General features: G+C 47.0%; 1 protein-coding gene across 2 annotated transcripts in view; it reads left to right on the forward strand.

The window, feature by feature from the left end:
* Positions 1-18,190, forward strand: part of Srebf2 (sterol regulatory element binding transcription factor 2) — a 60,858-nt gene that overhangs the window by 16,029 nt on the left and 26,639 nt on the right. For both annotated transcript variants that reach the window (XM_031350381.1, XM_031350389.1), the window contains exons 2-8: positions 5,949-6,365; positions 7,298-7,479; positions 9,115-9,261; positions 11,344-11,565; positions 13,658-13,954; positions 16,984-17,176; positions 17,680-17,861. In XM_031350381.1, the coding sequence (XP_031206241.1) occupies positions 5,949-6,365; positions 7,298-7,479; positions 9,115-9,261; positions 11,344-11,565; positions 13,658-13,954; positions 16,984-17,176; positions 17,680-17,861 (1,640 nt within the window). The remainder of the gene's footprint in view (positions 1-5,948; positions 6,366-7,297; positions 7,480-9,114; positions 9,262-11,343; positions 11,566-13,657; positions 13,955-16,983; positions 17,177-17,679; positions 17,862-18,190) is intronic.

Raw genomic sequence — 18,190 nt, forward strand, 5'->3', positions numbered from 1 at the left:
ACTCAGAAATCTGCCTGCCTCTGCCTCCCAAGTGCTGGGATTAAAGGTGTGCACCACCACAGCCCGGCCCGAGCAAACACTCTTACACACTGAACCAGACCGCCTACTCCTCTTCCTCCTCCTCCCCTCTTCTTTTGTTTTTTCAAGTCAGGGTTTCTCTGTATAGCCCTGGCTATCTTGAAACTCCACAGACCAGGCTTGCCTCTGCTTCCTAGGTACTGGGATTAAAGGCGTGTACCACCACCATCCAGCCTATTTTTTTAATTTGTTTATAATGAATATATTCCTTATGTGATTTTAAAACATTGTCTAGGGCTGGCAAGATGCCTTTGCAAGTAAAGGCTCTTGTCGCCAAGGCTGACGGTCTGAGTCCCATCACTAGAGCACGCATGCCGCGAAGAGAAAACTGGCTCCCCCCTTACCTCTGTACACATGTGCCCTGGTGTGCACAAGCAACCCCTGCCCCCGTAAATAAATATAACTCAAAAATAAATAAATAAAAACATGATATTGGGCTGGAGAGATGGCTCAGTGGTTAAAAACACCGACTGCTCTTCCAAAGGTCCTGCGTTCAAATCCCAGCAACCACATAGTGGTTCATGACCATCCGTAATGAGATCTGATGCCCTCTTCTGGAGTGTCTGAAGACACCTACAGTGTACTTACATATAATAAATAAAGAGATCTTTTAAAAAATGATATTATCTAACATCATTCATAATAAATATAAAGTGTAAGAATAATGTTGTATGAGTATCTCAAAGAATTAATAAAATATGTATTGAAAAAATAAGTGTGGGGCTTGCAGAGGACCCTGGGCACATGGCAGCTAATAACAGTCTGTAACTCCAGGGGATCCAGCACCCTCTTCTGTCCTCTGTGAGCACTGCATGTACATGGTGCTCAGACACATTCAGGCAAAACCCCCATACAATAAGAAGTGACCTTTGCTGTGCCTAGTCACTCACTGTAGTCTAAGGTCTGAGGAGGCCAGCTTTGGCAAATGGTAAACTCCAAGTTATGTGGTAAATTATATAGTAAGGCCCTGGCTAAACTCTTCCTCCTGCCCCACCCCCACTCCCTCAAAAAAACAATAATGATCTCTGTTTGTTTGTTTTTTTTGGAGACAGGGATTCTCTTTATGGTCCTGGCTGTCCTGGAACTCACTCTGTAGACCAGGCTGGCCTTGAACTCAGAAATCCGCCTGCCTCTGCCTCCCAAGTGCTGGGATTAAAGGCGTGCGCCACCACCACCCGGCCAATAATGACCTCTGTAAACCAGTTCTTTCCTCACCTCTCAGGGCTAGATGACAAATACCTATAGGACCAAGACATTGTTACTCTATCTGAATGCTTTGGATATATTCCTAATCAAAATTCATCTGATTAGGAGCCCGAAGTGATGGATTAGTGGCAAAGAGCCCTGGCCACTCTTCCAAAGGACGCAGGTTCAATTCCCAGCCAGCCACATGTCAGCTCACAATCTGTAACTCTAGTTCAGGGTTTTTGGTATCCCTGGGCATGCTGCTTGCACTTGCATGCATAGAGACAGACAGACAGATCGACAGACAAATATGCCAGCAAAACACTCAATTGCATAAACTAAAATAATAAAAATTTGCTCTGATCATACTTTGATGTGCACTAAATGCTGTGTGGCTAAGGCAGCCGAGGTATGTGGTCTCTAGGTTGTAAGTTTCGTAGAATATACATGAGCCTCTGTCTCTTTGAGGCATGAAGCTATTTGAAATACACAGGTGCTAAACCTCCCTCTAATTTTGTTTCTTTGCTTTTAAAGAAACAGAACTCAGGCCAGGCAGTGGTGGCACACGCCTTTAATCCCAGCGCTTGGGAGACAGAGGCAGGCAGATCTCTGAGTTCGAGGCCAGCCAGGGCTACAAAGAGAAACCCTGTCTTGATAAAACAAAACAAAAAACAAACAAACAAAAAACCAGAACTCAAATGTAGATTCATGGTGCCCCAGGCAACTTAGCCCCAACTTTTAGAGACTTCTGAGGCCGGGGAAATGGTGGAGAAGGAAGTGAGGTGTGCTTGGGCGTGCCAGCCACTTCCGGGGAGCCTTTTTGCCCCTGTGCTCTGTGAACTGCAGCTGGAACACAAACTCCATTTTCAAAGCTTCATAAAACCTTTTCCCAGGCCTCGATTTCCCAGGCTCTGTGGCTCTCTGTGGAAATGAGAGCCCGTGTAATTGCCTGACACAAAGCACACAGTGGGGAGCAGTGAGGAGCCATTCTGTGCTCCCACTCAGTAGAGCATGAGTGACTGTCCCTGGAGCCTGCGCCTCAGCTCACTGGGTGTCCCTGCATGGCGCCCCTTCTCACAGTCACTCATCTTGCCTTACCACTTGGCTAGGGCCTGCCGCTTAGCTTTCTGGACTTGGCTTCACTGCTGCTCTCTGTGTAAGCCTTACAAGGCATTTACTTTAAGAAAAAAAAAGCAGCAGCAGTTCCATTCCATCTGCCTACACGCTCTTAACCTGCTGTGTGAACTAAAACCCTGTGACCTTTGCACCCCAGCCTGTATGTTCCCCAGCAAAGGGTCTTGAAGAGCGCTTGGTGAAATAAACTTAAGTGGGCCCAAGTGCCTGTGTAGTGGGGCTTCCAAGGGACTTCTCCTGAAGGCCTGCCCCTTGCAGGCATTTTGCATAAATTATCTTATTTCCCCTCAGAGCAAAGAATCAAGTGTGTATTTATTTCCCAGACAGCCTTTTGTGGTGAGGAAACATGAGGATAGAGAAGTCATTTGTCTGTCCTCACAGCTTCTTAGGCTGCCTTCCTGAGACCGAGGCCCATACAGTAAAGCCCGTGCGGCCTCCCTCAGATCGCCCTTTCCTTTGGTTTTATTGGACTTGTGAAGGGCTCGAAAATTGTTAGATTTCTCCTAATTATTTTTTTAAAGAATTATTTATTTATATATATGAGTACACTGTAGCTGTCTTCAGGCACACCAGAAGAGAGCATCAGATCCCATTACAGATGGTTGTGAGCCAGCATGTGGTTGATGGGAATTGAACTCAGGATCTCTGGAAGAACGGTCAGTGCTCTTTTTTTTTTTTTTTTAGATTTATTTATTATTGTGTATAAGTACACTGTAGCTGTCTTCAGACACTCCAGAAGAGGTGTCAGATCTCATTACAGATGGTTGTGAGCCACCATGTGGTTGCTGGGATTTGAACTCAAGACCTTCAGAAGAACAGTCGGTGCTCTTAACTGCTGAGCCATCTCTCCAGCCCCTTGAAGTTTTCTATAATCTCGAATCATGCTTGTACACTAGTTGTGTAGTGTGGAGAAGGAATTGACCTTAGGTGACCTTTGCCATGTCTGTGACTTCGGCCCTCCCACTTACAGCAGAGTGAAGCACTGAGGTGTTTGTAAATGCTCACACTTGGTGGAACAGATATGCCTGGCTGGGTAACTGACCGAGTACTCACAGCGCTGCAATTGAAATGCTAAGCTCCAGTTGCTCCATTTGGACCACACTAGGAATCTCCAGTAACATGCTGCTTGCCCCACATACAACTCTGCTTCCTCAGACACCTCCCCTACTTTTAAAGACTTGGAAGGGACTTTCCAGGACAGAGGAGGAGGACTTGTGGGAAGGAATGGAGACGGTGCTTTTTGGTTTGGTTGGCTGTTCTTATCTTTTATTCTTATTGTTTATAATATTTACTTTGTATTGGGTAGCCATTCCATGGCACATGTGTGGACATCGGAGGACACTTTGTGAGAGTCGGTTCTTTCTTTCCACCATGTGGCTTCTGAGAATCAGACCCAGGCCATCAGCCATCTTTTTCCCACTGAGCCATTGTGCCAGGTGGGTGCCGTTCTGGTTGCAAGGGTTTGTGAGAGTGTCAGTGTCCAAGAGAGCTGGGAGCCAGGGATTCCCAACCACTTTTCAAGAAGAATCACTCATTTCATGGGTACATGTAAGGTATTCTAAAAGGAAAGAAATAAGCGGGCATCTAGTGAGGGGCGGCCCCAGGAACAGGAAGCAGTCATGAGAAACAAGACTGTCTGGAGTAAGTGGAGCATATGTGAGCCTTCCCAGGCTTGAGGCTTTGAGAGTCAGGGATTCAGGAGTTGTAGACACTTGGAATATGATCTAGAAAGGGGAGCCTAGTTTCCAAGTGGGCCCATCTTCTTGGCCCCACAGACTTCTTTTCCAGTGGGAAAAAGACACAATCAGAGATCCACAAGGGCTTTGAAAAGCATGGAATCTGGTGCAGGACCAACTTTCCTATGCCTTGGCCTCCAGGCAGGGCTCTGTGGTAGTGAAGGTGAATGAATTGGCATGGCAGAAAAGTGGATCTAACCCTGGCTGCATTCTGGCAGTGTGAGTCACTATGTTCTAGCTGATTCCAGGACTTTCCATACGATCTTCCCATCCTTTCTTCCCCTAAAGATCCTTGACAGCCAAACTGCTGAATGTAGCCTGTGCTGGCCTTAAACTCAAGAGCCAAGCTCCTACCTCAGCCTCCCGAGCGCTGCAATTGCAGGTATGTGCCACCATGCCTTGTGCTGCCTAGGTCACCTGGGATACTCAGATATGTGGCTTGGTGGAAGCAGATGACCAGAACTTGCCTATTGAGGATGAAAGGGATTAGGAAGAGCTAACGTTTGGTATGGCTACAGCCCCGCATAACTGGGCACTGCCACAGGGAGGGGAGCAGGGCTGAGAGTGGAGGTTAGGAAGAGCTAACGTTTGGTATAGTTACAACTCCGCATAACTGGGCACTGCCATGGGGAGCAGGCCTGAGAGTGGAGGTTGCTTCGTGGCCAAGGCTGCTGTGCTCCAAAGCTTTATGGCAGTGACGGCCCACCCTCTGCTTACCATTTCTGCTATGGTCTTAGCATTGGCAAGCTGGACATGGTGGCTTATACCTGTAATCTCAGTGCTCAGGTGGCAGAGGCAGGAGGATTGATGCAAGGTGTGGACCAGTCCAGGCTATCTAGCAAGACCTGTCTCAGACAAGACAAGACATTGGATGTTCATGCCCTCTGTTTTCTTGTTTTGGTTTATATCGCTCGGGGTGCCTCGCGTGGAGCTCAGAGCCCTGTGCATTTCAATAAATACTGAGTGGCACCCCCAACTTCAATGCATCAATTTCTTCATCAAGTTTAAAAGTTAATATTTGGGCTGGGCAGTTGGTGCACATGTCTTTGATCCCAGCACTTGGGAGGCAGAGGCAGACAGATTTCTGAGTTCGAGGCCAGCCTGGTCTACAGAGTGAGTTCCAGGACGGCCAGGGCTACACAGAGAAACCCTGTCTCAAAAAAAAAAGTTAATATTTGGGAGCTGAGAATGGAGCCCTGTGATAGAGAACACATACGTTCCTAGCATGCATCAGGTCCTGAGTGCAATTTCACAGTGCCTGAGTGCAATTTCACAGTGCCTCAAAAGAAATCACCGAGAAGTTACTAACCTGAAGTTGAGGTTATTAAAGAGCCATGGGAGAAGTTGTTGCTAGTCAAGGGTACTGACTAGAATGTAGGCATTGGACTACTCCTCTCTGCCCACAAAGACATACAATTCCTTAGGACGCATTTGGGGGGAAGTGCCAACTAAAGATGCGTGTGCTCCGTCAACCTGCTGTCGTGGCACCTACCTACAACCCCAGAGCTTGGGAGACTGAAACAGGAGGTTTGCTCTTTGTTTTGTTTTGAGACAGGTTTTCTCTGTAAAGCTGAGCTGTCCTGTGTCTTACAGACCAAGCTGGCCTCAAACTTACAGAGATCCACCTGCCTCTGCCTCCAGATAGCTGGGATCAAAGGCATGCTCCACCATGCCCGGCTCAGGAGGATTGTTCTAAGTACCAGGCTAACCAAGTCTACATAACAAGACCCTGGATCAAAAAAGACAAAATCAAAACATTTATATTTTGGGTAGCAATAGAATTACTCTTTTTTTTTTTTTTCTTGTCGTTCACAGAGATGCTACAGTTTGTCAGCAATCAAGTGGGAGAGTTCCCTGATTTGTTTTCAGAGCAGCTATGTAACTCCTTCCCTGGAGGTGGCGGTGCTGGGGGCAGTGGCAACACCAGCAATGGCAGAGGCAACAGTGGTGGAGCCACAGATCCTGCAGTACAGCGGTCATTCAGCCAGGTCCCATTGTCTACGTTTTCTCCCTCAGCCGCCTCCCCTCAGGCTCCAGCCCTGCAGGTCAAAGTCTCTCCTACCCCACCAAGGGCAGCCCCTGTTCTCCAGCCCCGACCCCAGCCCCAGCCTCAGCCTCCAGCTCAGCTGCAGCAGCAGACGGTAATGATCACCCCAACATTCAGCACCGCTCCACAGACGAGGATCATCCAGCAGCCTCTGATATACCAGAATGCAGCGACCAGCTTTCAAGGTGATTCGAAGTCAGGGCCTCCGTTCCAGCGAGCAGACACACACTGCAGATCTGGCCTCCCTGAGCATGGTAGAAGATTTTAGTCTGGTCCTGTCTGGACAATCTTCTGATCATTGGCAGAATGGTGCAGGAACACATCTCCTTCCTCAGAGACTTTAATGTCTCTTAGACCTACTTCCAAGCCCCAACATAGTAAAGGCCGGGTTGTCCTGATAACTAGAGATGGAGTTCTGAATGCAATTAGGTCTGAAACTTACTGAGCCACCAGATCTGAGCTTCCACAGATGAGAACCAGTCCCTCGGCAGATAACTCCTAAGCTAGCACTGTGGAGATAAATTCCATTTTTAAAATAGGTGCTACATCTCTAAATAGCAGCCCTCATGGCAGGCATGCAGTATATGTTGAGTGAATGAGCGGCTGAAATACTTGTTCTTGCTGTGATGTGCTGTAGCCCGTGACTATGGGAGCCCCGAGTAGGCTCAGTATTGCTCTCGGTTTGAAGACACACATAATTTTCTGGTGGGTTTTGAGACTTTGGAGGAGGAGGTATAAAACAGAAACAGAGACCATGATCCCCAAAGCAGATTTTCCATCTAGAACGGATGGGAAGCAATGAGGCCCTAGGGGGTCGTTGACTCTCCGCGTCTATTAACTCGATTGCGGGCACAGCCATTTGCCAAGTAGCTTCCCTTACATTTGCTCCAGCACCCGGAGTAATAAAACAATTTGTACTCATTCCATCAGATATTGATGCAGTCCTTATGGGACATTCCTATTCTCTAAACCAGCTTGTAAATGGCTGTGCGCATCTCCTTCAGCAGCAGGTGGGAAGCTGAAGTCATTACGAGACACTCCATCCCAAAGTCACACTGCAGCTACAGTGACATTGTGCATTCCTTACCCATGTAACTTTTTTCTCTTCTTCCCAAAGTCCTGCAGCCTCAAGTGCAAAGCCTTGTGACATCCTCACAGGTACAGCCCGTTACCATCCAGCAGCAGGTGCAGACGGTACAGGCCCAGCGGGTGTTGACGCAAACAGCCAATGGCACGCTGCAGACCCTTGCCCCAGCCACAGTGCAGACAGTCGCTGCACCACAGGTGCAGCAGGTCCCGGTAGGTGGCTTGGAAAGGACTCAGAACTAGTCCTTGTTTAAAACTTGGTAAGCGTACTAAGAAAAGTCACCAAGAGAATACACAGAACAGGGAGGAGGGCTAAGAAAGGAACCTCCAAGTACCACGCAGAGATCTGACTGAGTCTCACCTCTGGCATCCTTGGGAAAGGTTGGTGCGGTGATTGTTGACACACACAGTAGGTATACAACTGGAGTGAAGGACTCAGTGGACATAGGCACTTGTTATCGAGACTGAAAAACCTGAGGGAAGAACCAGCTCTTACAAGCTGCCCTCCGACAATAGATATACTAAGTGTGTATTTAAAAAATTAACAGCGTTTTAGGGGGTAGGGAGATGGCTTAGTGGGTAAGTTTGCTAGTTTGCTTGCTTTGTAAGCAAAAGGACCTGTGTTTGATTTTTGTTTCTTTTTTTTTCCCCAGACAGGGTTTCTCTGTGTAGCCCTGGTTGTACTGGAACTCACTCTGTAGACCAGGCTGGCCTTGAACTCAGAGATCCACCTGCCTCTGCCTCCCAAGTGCAGGGATTAAAAGCATGCACTGTATTATCTATCAGGACCTGTTTCTGAATCCCCAGGACCCGTGTAAAAGCTAGGCACGCATGCCCACTTGTGCCAGTAAACCCAGCCTTGGAAAGGATATGGGCAGATCCTGAGAGCTCTCTGGCCTGCCAGTCCACCGACAAGGGTGATAGCCGAGATAGAAGCTTCCAAGGCAGTAAGGCAGAGCGGATGTCCTGCTCTGACCTACATACCCTCAGATAGGCATGTCGGCACATAACGTGTGCATTTACCACACACATGCAGTATACCATATGAACACACTAGTACTTTCTTAATAACAAATGGGTCTTTTTATTATGCCTTAACATTTTTATTTTGTGTGTTGGGGGGGTGGGTACACACGTGTGGCAATCAGAGGACAGGTGCAGGGGTTGGTTCTCTCCTTCCATCTTGTAAGTCCTGGGGATCAGACTCAGATCATCAAGCTTGGTGGCCAGCACCTCCACCGATGAGCCTTCTCAATGGCCCCAAATTAACCTACCTTAAAAAATCAAACAGAGCCGGGCAGTGGTGGCACACGCCTTTAATCCTAGCAGTTAGGAGGCAGAGGCCAGTGGATTTCTGAGTTTGAGGCCAGCCTGGTCTACAGAGTGAGTTCTAGGACAGCCAGGGCTACACAGAGAAACCCTGTCTGGAAAAACCAAACCAAACAAAAACAAAAAAGCAAAAAAGAGAGAAACAAACAAACAGAAAAAACCTGGGCTTCCCATTCTCCCTTCTTACCCGTGCTCCTACCCTCCTGGCCCTGCCCAAGGCCAGCTCTCTCTCTCGGCCTTTGGTTGTGGCCCATCCTTGCCTCTGTTTTGCCACACAGGTCTTATTGTTACCCTGTAAGCCTTGAAGCCTTACAGTTGTCCTCAGCCGTCCCCTTCCTCCCTCCCCTTCAACACAGGATGCAAGCCGCACAAAATAGCCACTTTTGGGAATTGTCTGTAGGGGGTTTCGTTTTTGTTTGTTTCTAGTTTCAAGAAAGTGTTCTCTTACTGTTTCGTGATTAGTCTATGCGGCAAAAAAGAAGCGAAAAAATAAAGCTCCCTTTTGTCTCTTCCTTCTAGGTCTTGGTTCAACCTCAGATCATTAAGACAGATTCCCTTGTTTTGACTACGCTGAAAACAGATGGCAGCCCTGTCATGGCTGCTGTCCAGAACCCGGCCCTCACTGCCCTCACCACCCCTATCCAGACGGCCGCCCTTCAAGTACCAGTAAGGGTCTCGCTCTGCTTCCTCTGTGCTTCAGTTTCTAAAGCCCACTGCTGAGTACATGTGGGAGCTTAATAGAATGTGTCCATCAGATTGTAAATATCACCCCACTTGTAGTTTGTTTTTTCCCTTGAAGCAGTGTTGTCAGGGTGTGTTATATTTAGTCTTGGGATCTTGTAAGAGAGTGGAACAGAACCCCAGATGAACCCTGCTGCTGGACAACAGCTTCTCACAGAGCCATTGTCCTTTAGGTACTGTTGTTGCCGTGGGGTTCATCTGCTAAAGGACCCTAGGGCCTCCAGACAGCGAGAGATATCAAGAAGACAGACAAGGAAGCACCATCCTTCAATTAGAGAATCCCGGCCACTTTGAGTTAAAGGCTATTTAAATTTTCCTTCAGTTACAGGATCCTGCCTACTTTGAGTAAAAGGCTAAATTTTGGAAGCACTAGTTTCATTCATAAAATCTAGGAGCTAGAGTTGGAGAGGTAGGCAGTTGATAAGAGCGTTTGCTTGTTAGCATGCTTGAGGCTCTGGGTTCAGTCTCAGAAACACATAAACAGGGTATAGTGGATGTGACTGGAATCCCCAAACTAGGGAGGTGCAGATAGGAGGTGCAGAAGTTCAAGATCATCCTTAACTACATAGCAATCTTGGGGCCAGCCTGGGCTATGTGAGACCTTGTATTAAAACAAAATAAAAGCCGGGCGGTGGTGGTGAATGCCTTTAATCCCAACAGTTAGGAGGCAGAGGCAGGTGGATTTCTGAGTTCGAGGCCAGCCTGGTCTACAGAGTGAGTTCCAGGACAGCCAGGGCAACACAGAGAAACCCTGTCTCAAAAAACCAAAAATAAAATAAAATAAGGTAAAAAAGATTAAAATAAAAACTGCTAAGAACTAGAAGAAACTCAAATGTCATCCCTGGGAGATAAACAACTCACAATACATCTGTAAAATAAAAGTATTCCCAGCAATGATGGAGAAGAAAAGAAGCCTGCCTCAGAAAGTCACACTAGTAATTCCATTAGTAGCACCGTCGAGAGTTGAAGTGTGACTGAGCTGAGTGACAGAGCACAGTTATAGGGCAGAACTTAAGGGACATTCTATATGGCAAAGGGTTATAGGGCAGGACTTATGGGGCATTCTATATGGTAAAAGGATTTTGTCTTAACTTAGGTGCTACAAGTTGAATGCATATGCAAAACTTTAAAGGTCCTAAAAATCATACTTGTTATGTGTAAATTATTCTTTCCTTTGTTTTTTGTTTGTTTGTTTTTACATAGGGTTCCTCAGTATAGCCTCAAACTCAAACTCAAAATCTCGCTGTCCAAGCCCCTAAGAGCTGGGGTTCTAGGCCACCTTGCCTGACTGACAGGTTCTTTTGTTTTGTTTGTTGAGTCAGAATCTTACTATGTAGCCCTCAGTGGTTTGGTTCTCACAGAGACCCACCTGCCTCTGCTTCCCAAGTGCTGGTATTAAAGGTTGTGCCACCAGGCCAGCCCGGTAAATTATTTCTAATTCTAATTGAGTAAAGCAGGTTTCCATCCCCTTAGTAACCATTTATTGAAGAAGAACATAACTTAGTAAACATAGAAAGGAGGCGTGGGAAGCTCTGCAGGTGTCCTGACCAGTTGAGAGAGCAGCTCTGAAGGAAAGTATGGCTGTCACCCTGCACACTCCAGTGGCTGGATGGCTGGAAAGAAATGTTGCCATTTGCTTGTCATTTGAAAAGAGGAAAAAATATGTCACATACTCAGAGAAGGTTTTCTCTGGTTCAGCTAATGTCATTCATGTATGTGTGTTTAGAGATAGCTGATAGTTTGACAGCAAAACTATATACAGCGTTTTCCCAGCACCCCCCTCTTCCCCCAGGCCAGAAATGAAGGCTGAGCTAATTTTTTGGTGGTGCTGTTTATTGATTGTGATCTTGAGAGAGCAGATGTGCCACAGCTCTGGAGGTCTTTCAGGACCTGACCTCCTTAGCCCAGGAGGGTATCAGACCATACCCCATACGCGGGAGCAGGCTGCTCTGTGTTGTGAGGTTACTGTATTTAAACTAACAGAAGGATAATTCTGCCTTGTTCTAGACCCTGGTGGGCAGCAGTGGGACCATTCTGACTACAATGCCCGTGATGATGGGGCAGGAGAAAGTTCCTATTAAGCAAGTGCCTGGGGGCGTGAAGCAGCTCGAGCCTCCCAAAGAAGGAGAGAGGCGGACAACACACAACATCATTGAAAAGCGGTACCGGTCCTCCATCAATGACAAAATCATAGAGTTGAAGGACTTGGTCATGGGAACAGATGCCAAGGTGAGTGCCAAGATGAGCACTGCCTCCTGCCATGGTGTTAGGGAAGGCACAGCATTAGTGAGTGGACACAAAAGTGAGTTAGAGACACATTTTTGTTGAATAATCCTGGTGCTTAACAGGATTACAAAATACTACCCGAGTATGGTGGCATATATTCCCTATCCTGGCATTCGGGAGACAAGGCAGGAGGATTACAAGTTCTAGGCCAGTGAGACTAAAAGTCAGTTCCTTGAATGAATGAATGAGTGAGTGAATGAATGAGGAGGCTCAGCAGTTAAGAGCAGCCGAGACTCTCCAGAAGGCCTGGGTTCTGTTCCTAGCACCCAGGTGGTCGCTCACAGTGGGCTGTGACCCTAGTTCTGAGGCCCAGTGTCCTGTGTCTCCTCAGGCGCCAGGCATGCATGACAGGCAGGCAAAATACTCATAAAAGAAAAGGTAATCTTTAATGAGTAAGTACAAATTATCATTAGTATAAATGAATTGTTGAGAGTTGATGGTGTACGCGGTGACCTCCTCGTATGTTTGCTCCGTCACCTGTGCTGTATGGTGACTGTGATAGGCAGCGGAAAAGGGAGGGAGCTACTACATCCTACCTAGTTGCCAGTTATAGGATGATGTGTATTGTGGAGGTAACTCAGGACATTCTTGATGTACTTTTAGTAGTCTCCCTTTCAGGGGAGAATGAGAGTACAGATCGACTCTGCACAAGAGCAAAGCAGAGGAAATTAATCTTTTTACATATATCTACTTTTTTTTTTTTTAAATAATGGGTCTCCTGGGAAATGGAAGTTGTTTGTTTATTTAAAATAACAATCCTATTTTAAAAGGAAGTTCATTGTTTTCTTTATTGTCTACAAGAGTCTTAAGTAAAAATTATTATTATTATTATTATTATTATTATTATTATTATTATTATTATTATTACTATTATTTAAAATAGCCGTCCAGAAATGCTCTGGGTTTTATTTCAGCACTGGAACTTGATGGTCTCGTACATGCTGAGTGAGCAGTCTATCACTAACCCACATTTCCAGCTCAGCATTGGGATTGATTTTTTTTTTTTTTTTTTTTTTTTTTTTTTTTTTTTTTTTTTTTTTTTAGTCTGGGTTTCATTAGCCCTGGCTGGCTTGGAACTCTCAGTGTAGACCAGGCTGGATTTGAACTCGGAAAGCTTTGCCTGCCTCTGCCTCAGTGCTGGGATTAAAGGCGTGTATCACTGTACCCAGCCTGCAATGCTTTGTTTTTCTTGTTTGTTTGCCTTTTGTTTTCCTTATAGTGTGTTTTTATGCTAGATTACTATATGAGTTATTATAGTCAAATATTTATTGTATGTCAGTTATATGCCAGGTTCCAGGCTATAAACTCTTTAACATGCATTGTCTCATGAAGACCTTACTACCAGCCTTGGTTTAGATCTGTTATCATTCACATGTTAAGGTTTAGGAGCAGGGCTAGGATTTAGCTCATGATAGAGCTAGAATGTGCCAGACCCTGGATCCAGTCACTAGCGATATGTTAGTCTCCACCAGTGAAATGACCCAAGTCAAGCCAGATTAGAGTATATAAAGGCAGGTTTAGTGGGTGCCTGCTCTCTAGTGTGTTCACTGGTCCCAAGGAACAAAGCAAGGAAGTCACCAAGGCCAAGGGTTGGGGGTGGAGAGCTTGAGCATGCATGCAGGGAGAGAGAAAATGCAGAGAGCGGTAGAGAGGGAGACCAAAATGTCCCCACTCTATAGAAAAGAGGTTCTGGGGGAGGGGAATGCCAGCCATGCCCTGCAACAGGTAGGGACCGAGGGATGCTGGGAGAACCTAGAGGCCAGGTCCACTTAGGTATGTTAAATATGCATCTCAGCCCTTGTCCTGGGTCTGAAACCCAACACCTAGTACTATCACCACCCACCAACCAAAGAAAAGAAAAGAAAGGAAAGAAAGAAGATGCCCATAGTTAGGGCGAGCTCTGTCCCAGTCAGCCAGTGATGAGCCAGTGTTTGCTACCTCACAGCTGTACTCCCCACTCTTGAACTCTGGGGCTCTGCTCTCTTTGCTCCAGCATGCACGGCTTTAACTGTGTTTCGTCTGTCTTCTTCCTCAGATGCACAAGTCTGGCGTTCTGAGGAAGGCGATTGATTACATCAAGTATCTGCAGCAGGTCAACCACAAGCTGCGCCAGGAGAACATGGTGCTGAAGCTGGCAAACCAGAAGAACAAGCTCCTGAAGGGCATCGACTTAGGCAGTCTGGTGGATAGTGATGTGGATTTGAAAATCGATGACTTTAATCAGAACGTCCTTCTGATGTCTCCCCCGGCCTCCGACTCCGGGTCCCAGGCTGGCTTCTCTCCCTATTCCATTGACTCTGAGCCAGGTAGTCCTCTGCTGGATGATGCAAAGGTAAGAGCTTTTGACATTTCTCACCCTCAGAATCTCTCTCTCATTTTCTGTAAGGAAATAGTGGCCACAGAGAGGTGACTAGACCAGTGGTTTAAAGAATGTAAGGTGGAGGGGACTGAGTACCCTGTGACATTAGCTATCTATGAAGTGTGTCCATGCCTGTAACCCAGCATGGGAGAAGCTGATGGATGGAAAAGGATCTTGAGTTAAAAGCAATCCTAAGCTACTTAGCAAGACCATCCTCCCTCCACCCACCCACCCCCCAAAGAAAAACTGAAAAAAAAGAAAGGCCTTTGGATGAAGAAGCAACAGACCCTCAGACTGTCAGGCCCTGGCAAACGGAATGAGGACACAGAGCAGCTGTCAGGCGGGTGGGCTCTCGGAACAACTGGATGCGCTCCATTACTTTCCCTGCCTGTAATGGGCCTGGCAAGACCATTTCTCAGGCTGCTATGCTAGGTTAGAGCAAGGCCGCCTCTTGGTGCTCTTTCCGGAAACAACTACAATTTGCAATCTAACAGATAGCATTCCACCAACCAAGGGCTTTTAAATGGTCCCTGAACAAAAGAGCCCTTGGCAATTGAAGTTTTAATGGAATTAGTTAGCAGAGGCCCTAAGCGCAGTGATTTCCCAGAACCTTTGGAAACACTGGATCCTGTACTGCGTCTTGGCATTGGAGTTTCTGACTCCAGAAGCATGTGGTCCATTCTAGTATGTAGTTTGTTCATTTGAAGGCTGGCGTGTTGCTATGGCTGGCCTAGAAGCTGCTATGAAGTTAGAATGAACTCCTGGTCTCCCATCTCTACTTGTCAAGTGCTGGGGTTGCAGGCATTGCCAGTGCCTTTGATGCATGTGGTGCTCAGGAGCTAGTCATTCCCAGGGCCTTGTGCATGCTGAGTACATTCTTTTTCTTTCAAGACAAGACCTGACTATACAGTTCTAGCTGGTGGGCTGGAAATGTCGACCAGGTTGTTCTCACACTTATAGAGATCCCCCTGGCCCAGCATAAAGCAAACATACTTTTGAAATGCTTTTGTAAATACGATTGTGTTTGGGAATAGTCCATATGACATTCAGTTTCGAATGTGTGCATCAGGGCTCAGGGAAAACCTTGGCTCCAATCCCCTACCTCACCCCTTGTCAGCCCTTGGGCCTCTGCTTCCACATCTGTCTATAAAATGAATGAGAATCAAGAAGCACATCCTAGCTTTTATAAGCAAATTCAAGCACAGCATTCTCTCCCTTTCCGTTTCTCTCGCCACTGAGGTCAGACAAGCTGCTCTGCTCTGTACTGCGGCTCTTCCTGGTGTGGTGAGCTGAAGCTTTACAGTGAGCAAAAGCAAGCCTCCCCTTTAAAAAGCCACGCTCCTTTTGCAAAGCAGAGTTCTCCATCATTATTGAGGCATGATGTGATGCAATGAAGCAGCCTAGTTTAAGAGGCCGTTGGGATGGCTCAGCAGGGAGAAGTGCTGGCCAGGCAGCTCTGAGCACCTGAGTTCCAGAACCCACATCAAAAAGCCACACGTGCTAGGTCAGACTTGTAACTCATTCTACAGGGCCCTAATGTTTCCCGCACACACACAGCACTCTTGCTTATGCACATAGCACAGAGGTTTGGGTTTTAATAGACATGGGAGCTCCACATCTCTGCTCTTGTAGAAATCCGTTTTGTAAGAAAGTTGGCCTAGGGGCCTGGAGAGATGGCTCAGCGGTTAAGAGCACCGACTGCTCTTCTAGAGGTCTTGAGTTCAATTCCCAGCAACCACATGGTGGCTCACAACCATCTGTAATGGGATCCAATGCCGCCTCCTGGTGTGGCTGAAGACAGTGACAGTGTACTCACATACATAAAATAAATAAGACTTAAAAAGAAGAAAGGAGCCGTGGTGGCGCACACCTTTAATCCCAGCACTTAGGAGGCAGAGGCAGGCGGATTTCTGAGTTTGAGGACAGCCAGGGCTACACAGGGAAACCCTGTCTCGAAAAACAAAACAACAACAACAAAAAAAAAAAAAGAAGAAGAAGAAGAAGAAAAGAAAGGAAAGAAAAGAAAGAAAAGAAAGTTGGCCTGGCAGAGACAGGCAGGTCTGGGCATTTCAAGAGTCATCTGGTCTACACAGAGTTCTAGGCCAGGCAGAGATACATAGTGAAATCCCATACTTCTTGCTTTTGTATTTTGGGGTATGCTCAGTTAGCGATAGAAAGATTATTCTCGTGTTTTAGCAATGGTAAATTTGTAGGTTGTAGACTTCTTAGGTCCTGCCTTCCTCTTTACCTTAGTGGTCGTGAGTTTAAACCTCACAGTCTGTCTCTTGCTTCCTTTGTGTTGCTGTGACAAAACACTATGACCAAGGCAACTTATGAGAAATAAAAGAAAGCGTTCAATTAGACTTACAAATTTAGAGGGTTGGGACCCATGATGAGAGTGCAAAGAAAGGCATGGTGGGAGGAACAGCTGAGAGCTCACATCTGGATCTACAGGCAGGGGCAGAGAGTGCACACTGGGTATGACAAGAGCATTTTGAAACCTCCACAGCTACCAACTCAAGAATCAAATGCTTGAGACTGTGAGGGGCATCTCATTCGACCCACACAGAGTACTGTAAAAGCCCAAATGGTAGGGCTGTAGAGATGGTTCAGTGGTTAAGGCCATTGGATGCTCTGACAGAGGACCTGGGTTCAATTCCTAGCATCCACACAGCAGATCATAACTCTCTGTAACTCGAGTTCCAAGGGATCCAACATCCTCACACAGGCAAAACACAATGCACATAAAATAAAATCAGTCATTAAAAAAAAAAAAACAGCTGGGCGGTGGTGGCGCATGCCTTTAATCCCAGCACTTGGGAGGCAGAGGCAGGCGGATTTCTGAGTTCGAGGCCAGCCTGGTCTACAGAGTGAGTTCCAGGACAGCCAGGGCTACACAGAGAAACCCTGTCTCGAAAAACCAAAAAAAAAACAAAAACAAAAACAAAAACAAAAAAACAAATACAATGGTAACTGTTCTAACTCTGAGCTGTGTTCCGAAGGTCAAGGATGAACCAGACTCTCCTCCTGTGGCACTGGGCATGGTGGACCGATCTCGAATTCTCTTATGTGTCCTCACCTTCCTGGGCCTCTCATTTAACCCCTTGACTTCCTTGCTGCAGTGGGGAGGGGCCCACAACACTGACCAACATCCATACTCAGGCTCTGGCCGCAATGTTTTGTCACTGGAGTCAGGTAAGGTGGGTCACCCGATGCTGGCTGGGCTTGGGGGACTGCTGTGGCAAGGGACCCTAGGTAAAGACTCCATGATGTGCCTACCTAGTCCAGAAGTAGGAGTGGGCTTCTCAGCTGCTTGTTGCTATTGGGAGCTAGCCTAAGTTATATGTAAGAAGACAAGCTTAAGTTTGTCGGGACAAGTAAAGCCAATCAGGAGCCTGCTCTGTTACAGTTAGCATGGAAGTGGGTGGGAAAGACAGGGAGACACCTGTTTGAGGGGCTGTATGGCATTATGTCGGGTGAGATCAATGTCCTAATTTCCTCTTAACTGGGGGTTTTGTGGCACTCAGCTTCATGGTGCCAGGATATAAAAGGATTCTTGTTTAAGCTACAGAAGTGTCTACCATTTCCTCGGAAAGTGACACAGAGGGCTCTTTGATCTCACACTCTGGAGTCCATCAGATGCCTTGCTGGTCCACAAGGGTCTTCCTGGTAGTCTCAGCTGAGATGACCCTCTTTAGGTGCTGCGGGCTGGTTTGACTGGATGATGCCCACTCTCCTCCTGTGGCTGGTAAATGGTGTGATTGTCTTGAGCGTCTTTGTGAAGCTGTTGGTCCACGGGGAGCCAGTGATCCGCCCACACTCACGCTCCTCGGTCACCTTCTGGAGACACCGGAAGCAGGCAGACCTAGACCTCGCCAAAGTGAGTTCTGTCATCCGCCTTTCTTCACCTTTCTCTGTGTTCAGGGAGTGTTGTTGAGTCCCCAGTGTAAAACAAGTCCTGTGGCAGCTGCTGGGTGACTGAGGAGAGAGAAGAGGCCCCTGTACCTGTAGCCCACAGGGCAATGAAGGAGGGTACCCCTGTGCATAGATCATGCTGTGGACACAAAATGACCTCTACAGTGGAACGTAGACATACTGTGAGCCTTGGTGTAAGTAGTGCTGCCCTGGTCAAGAAGGATGGGCAGGCAGACATGGCTGGGCCTTTCAAGCGAATAGTGTCCTGAGAACTGTATTAGCCACTCACCTCCT

The sequence above is a fragment of the Mastomys coucha genome, unplaced genomic scaffold (genome assembly GCF_008632895.1).
Source record: "Mastomys coucha isolate ucsf_1 unplaced genomic scaffold, UCSF_Mcou_1 pScaffold11, whole genome shotgun sequence".
Classification (NCBI taxonomy): Eukaryota; Metazoa; Chordata; class Mammalia; order Rodentia; family Muridae; genus Mastomys; species Mastomys coucha.